The sequence below is a fragment of the Lingula anatina genome, unplaced genomic scaffold, assembly GCF_051362555.1.
Source record: "Lingula anatina isolate TDL-2025a unplaced genomic scaffold, LinAna3.0 unanchor82, whole genome shotgun sequence".
In the NCBI taxonomy this organism is placed as follows: domain Eukaryota; kingdom Metazoa; phylum Brachiopoda; class Lingulata; order Lingulida; family Lingulidae; genus Lingula; species Lingula anatina.
Genome location: NW_028257603.1, coordinates 2,042,683 through 2,048,588, shown reverse-complemented (window position 1 = coordinate 2,048,588; position 5,906 = coordinate 2,042,683). Strand labels below are relative to the sequence as shown.

Sequence of the window (5,906 nt, the reverse complement as noted above, 5' to 3'; positions counted from 1 at the left end):
ATCTACCGAGTGAGCCACAAATTCAGACAGTTCTTCTTTATTTAAACCACTCCAAGTCAGTTGTACTAATAAAGAAGCGTGCCGTAATATGTACAGTGCGATGATAGTTATGTAGTTACGTAACGGCCTAGGAGAGATAAAAAAGACCTTTAGTTTAAAAATATGAACTTACTGAATATATAGACATCTGAGATATAACATTAGTTTCAGTTTAGTCTGCCCTTTACAGCACAACCGAGGACGCGGAATTTGGTCCGCCCTTTACAGCACAACCGAGGACGCGTGTGTATAGCCCGATTTCAGACAAAAAGTTGGACAGTATTTCTGATACACTCGTGGCGGGAATTTGGCCCGCGCTATACAGCATTACCGAGGACTGGCTCAGAATAGCGTCAAATTTCACCACATAACTTGAAATGGGCCCCTTTATGCATTCCACTGCTTATGTCAACCGAGGACGTCCTCGGTTGGAGGTGTGTCCTCGGTTAGTGGGTTTCGGGCGGGTGTGTGTCCTCGGTTAGAATGCGTGCACAAGAGCACACACACACACACACACACACACACAAACACACACACTAGCTACCTTGGAAATGAATTCACTTTTTATTATATATTTTCATGTTATGAAGTCGGACAAGAAGCCTCGTCATAATATAGATTATATAAGTGAATAGTTTTTAGTGTGCATATTTATTTAATCTTTGGAGGCAGATTTGTTACAAAAGGTTACATACACGTTATGTCTAGATCTTGTTTGCTGTCATTGATATTTTGTGGTAAACATTAATTCAGAGCACCAGATTTAAAAAAGAATTAGGAGCATTTTCTTTTAAGTTAGAGTACGTTATTTATGTAAGAATTTATCAATGTTATTTAAAATATGTCCTTTTACTGGATGTGTCAACTGCTCACATTTCGCGGTAACATAGCCAAACTATTTCACGTCAATGTCCTCTTTCATAGAATGCTTTAATTTCTGTGATAATTCTTTTTTTCCAAATTTTTAATGAAAACGTAACAATTTTGACTGACTCTGAAAATTATTTTTCACCTGTTTTCTTGTATTTAAATGTCGGTATACTTTGCTTTCATAAATTCAGAAAATTTACAAAATATAATAATTGCTGTAGTTGTGCGAAATAACATGAAAGTTGCAAAAAACATAAATCATTCATTCAATTCGTTTGAGATAATGGACCTAACGGTGCAAATTAGAAAGAAACTGTTGCGTCTATTTGTAATATATAGGCCACCGTACTCAGCAAAACACAAGTATACAATTCCTTATTTCATTGATGAATTTTCTGTACTTTTGGAGACAGCTATTGTTTCATCTGGTCACTTAGTAATTGCAGGGGACTTCAACATCCATGTGGATGACAACGAATGTAGTGACGTGGAAAAATTCAATGATCTGTTATCCTCAGTGGGACTTGAACAGCATGTTGAAAGTTTTACTCATTCGAAAGGTTATGTTTTAGATCTTGTTTTGACAAGAAAAAACTCATGTCTCAGTAACTTCTTCGTAGATCACACTTTGCCCTCTGATCATGCAGCAGTTCATTTCGTAGCCAATGCCAACCGCCCAGCGCCAACTAAAGTAGTCAAACAGAGCCGGCTACTTTCCAGAATTGACAGTGACATCTTAAACAGGGATCTTTCAAATGCTTTAAGTCAGATGGTCAGCATATCTGACATAAATTTACAAGTTACTCACTACAATAATTCGTTATCAAAGGCCATTGATAACCAGGCTCCACTACAGGAAAAGAGAGTGACAGTAAAGCCAAAGGCTACATGGATCACACCAGAGTTGTTAGAAGAGCGTAAGGAAATCCGTAAGCTGGAAAGAAAATGGCTTGGCACTAGACTTGAAATACATAAACAGATTTTCACAGATGCCAGATCCAAGTATAATTTTCGTCTTAACACATGCAAAGCAGAATACCACCGAAATTGTATTGATTCTGCCGATCAGAAAGCCCTATTCAGAATTGTTGATAACATCTCTAACTCTTCATCCACCCAACTTAGAGTACTGCCTGATTTAGAGAAAAACTTACTACCTCAAGTTTTTGCACAATTCTTTACTAAAAAGATACAGGACATAAGATGTACCCTAGATAAACATGATCCAAAGCTCATAGAGTCACCAGTTTCTTCTCAAACAGTACTGACAAAATTCACCCAAGTGAGTATCGAACAAGTAGTTGCCATGATGAAAGCCATGCCAGCAAAATCCTACTCACTGGACCCAATACCAACATACTTAGTAAAGGATTGCATAGAAGCAGTATCTCCAGCACTCATGAAAATAACAAATACATCTTTTGAGTCTGGAATTTTTCCTGATCTCTGTAAAACTGCTGTTGTTAAGCCTCTCTTAAAGAAGAGCAGTCTTGAAAGAAACGAGCTGAAAAACTATAGACCAATTTCCAACTGCTCTTTCATTAGTAAATTTCTGGAAAAAATGGCATTCTCGCAACTGAACAACTACTTAACAGCACATTCTCTGTATGGTAAATTCCAATCAGCCTACAGAACGGGTCATAGTACTGAAACAGCCCTGCTAAAGGTTCAAAATGATATCATGCTCTCATTAAACAATCACTGTGATGTCATCTTGGTCCTCTTGGATCTTTCTGCTGCTTTCGACACGATTGACCATGATATTTTACTACAACGTTTGCAGTGCAGGTTTGGCATTACAGGAATGGCGATTGATTGGTTGAGCTCTTACTTAACCCTCAAGAGACCAAGCTATTTTACTGACGGAAATGACCAAGTGGGGTCATCTAAGACCCCATTATGCTCTGTACAGGGATCCTTATTATAAAAGGCTGTTGATGGTTTATCACACCTATACTACTCCCAGAATTTAAGACAAGTATTTTATAATGATCTAATGTAATAAGTATTCGTTAATAATACTTTTATTGCATGGAATAACCAAGCACAGATTTTAAGAACAACATTACACCGGTATTTAGACAGTCCTTGTCCGTTTCTACTTGCAGAAATATTTCTCTTTTTATTTGCCACACTAAATGAAAAAAGTACAGTACAAAATTACTTTGAGTAAAAATATTTTGACTTATGTTGAGATAGTATCCTGCTAACTTCAATAAGAATAATTAGCTGACTTGCTGAGTAGGGAATACCTAATGCTGGTAAGGAAGTCATACTACTCAGAACACATTCAATCAACCTACATGTATGTTACTACCGCATCTGTGTATAAAACAAAATCCACACAAACAATTTGTTAATTTATGTATAATATGATATTGACAGAATTCTTTAGATTTCCAAAATACCGGAAAATTGTAACCGTCAAAATGAGAGACCCAATTATAAGAACACGTTCCAACAAAGCTACTGAAATTAGATTCAGCGATGCACTGTTAGTAACACTTCAAGCACAATCTTCACAAACCACTTATTTGTGCCTGTTTTGGGCACAGTGGCTGGTTGCATGAAACACATGCATGTGATATTTTCCTGTCAGTGTTGCTTGGGCAAAACATTTGAATAAAATTTAAAAACTAATATTTAAAAGCCAATGCTTCTTTTTGGGGTCATAAATGACCCCACAAGAGTTTGTGATGTATACGCCATACTAATTGGTTGATCCCTACAAAAAGCTGTGAAAGTGTGTAGGATTAGTAGACTGACAAACTCATGCAAGGAAAGAAAATTCGAATAAAAAATAAAGCGATGGCACATTAAATCATATGACTGGGGTCGTAAATGACCCCACTCGGTCACTTGAGGGTTAAAGGGAAGAACACAAAAAGTGGAAATTAATTCCCTTCTTTCTGCCCCTGAAACCCTGAAATATGGTGTTCCGCAGGGATCGGTGTTAGGCCCACTACTTTTTTCACTCTATATGGTGCCTCTTGAGGAGATCATTTCTAAGCACAATCTTCAGACCACAATTTTTGCTGATGATACTCAGATTTATGTAACTTGTGACAGTCGGTGTGATTATTCTGTAGTGTCAGACATAGAGAAATGTATTGATGAGATCCGGGTGTGGATGCTTTCAAATAAGCTGGCTCTAAATGACACTAAAACGGAAATAATCTGGTTTTCATCTAAATTTAAAGATAGAAAGGACTGTGCTACTAACACTTATGTTCGCATTGGCAATGTGTCTGTGAAAGCATCTGTCAGTGCTAGAAATTTAGGTGTGTTTTTTGATTCAGCTGGGATCTTTGACAAGCATATAGACAATGTTTGTAAGTCGGCATCTTTTTCACTGTGGAGAATAGGGAAGATTCGGAATTTACTAAATATAGAAACAACTACAAAATTAGTTCATGCTTTTATTACATCAAAATTAGATTATTGCAACAGTATTCTTTTTGGGGTGAGTGACAGCAAATTGAAAAAAATCCAATTGATTCAAAATTCAGCGGCCAGATTAGTTAAAAAGATAAGGAACCAGAGCTTGGATCATATCACTCCAGTATTAAAGGAATTGCACTGGCTGCCAATCAAACAAAGAATTTTATTCAAAGTGTTGTGCATAATTTTTAGAGCTTTTAAAGAAAACACACCTGGTTATATTGCACATCTTATTCAGTCATCTGAACCACGCAGGTTAACAAGAAACTCTTTTGAAAACAATTTTATACCCAATCACTGTGAAATAGACAGAAAATGCAACAAATTCTATGGAGACCGGGCTTTTACTGTTTATGCTCCAAAATTGTGGAACAAATTGCCTTTTAGTATCAGAGCTGAAAGTGACTATAATACTTTTAAAGCCTGTCTTAAAACTCATCTTTTTAAAGAATTTTATGGTTAGTGTTCCTTTAAACTTTTTAGTTGTTTATCATTTATTAAGAGTGAGCTTGGGTTAATTTTAGTAGTATTTTTAAGTTATATCAATAAATTTTCTCTGCTTTCTTTAATTAATTAATTTTATCAGTAAATGTTAAAGTATTTTAGTATTGTTATTTTTAGACTTTTTAATTATTTGTAAAGTGCATTGAAATGTAAAAAATGGAATGCGCTATATAAGAAATAAATATTATTATTATTATTATTAATAATAATAATAATAATCAACCCTTTCACCTATGATTTTTAAAATTTATTTTTAAGAATAGATTGCCAGATCTGGCTAAATTCTCCCGCTTAATGACAAATGGAGAGAAAAACGGCAATTTACTTACAGATTTAACCCCTCGTTTGATTAAAAATGGACCAAGAATCAGTTTTCCTTTAGATTGTAGATTGAAAGAATGTTTCACAGAAGTGTAATATCATAAAGAACATCATCGTGGCAACAATTTTTTCCACAACCTGGGTAGAAAACTAACCCTGTGCAATTGAAATGAAAGAACATCAATATCAAAATAGAGGTAGCCACACTTAGAATAAATTATAAAGATCACAAGTTAGACATTTATATTTATTCTAGCTTTTCCTGAAAAAAGAGGGGGCCTTATTGTAGGTATTCAAATTGGAACTAAGGGTTGTGAAACGGAGAGAGAGAGAGAGAGAGAGAGAGAGAGAGAGAGAGAGAGAGAGTGGGTGAGAAAGAGAAGAACAATATTTCCCAGGCCCGTTTTTATAAACGTTTTACTGTTAAGATAGGATTTTTATTTTAGAGTTAACACCAGAATACAAGGGCTGTAACAGCGTTAAATATCCCTATTCTGTATACCACAAGTATGTTCGTTTCCAAGCAGGATATCTATGGCTAACATCAACGGTTCTTAGAAGAGATGACAAGTTTTCGTGTAAATATTTAAATTGAAGGTAAATAATAATTTTTGTTGACTTCATAATTTTTAGGATGATGAGTCGTATTGAATATTTGATTTATAATTTTATCCTTAAGGCCATAACATTTAATACAGGCAACAGTTTGCTACATGGTTTTTTATTGTTAA

General features: G+C 35.2%; 1 protein-coding gene across 1 annotated transcript; it reads left to right on the top strand.

The window, feature by feature from the left end:
• Positions 1-1,179: 1,179 nt before the first annotated feature.
• Positions 1,180-2,251, top strand: LOC147759193 (uncharacterized; the record flags this gene model as incomplete). The annotated part of the gene is made up of 1 exon (XM_086998553.1): positions 1,180-2,251. A coding segment is annotated over exon 1 (1,059 nt), but the record flags the coding sequence as incomplete, so codon positions are not given.
• Positions 2,252-5,906: the final 3,655 nt, after the last annotated feature.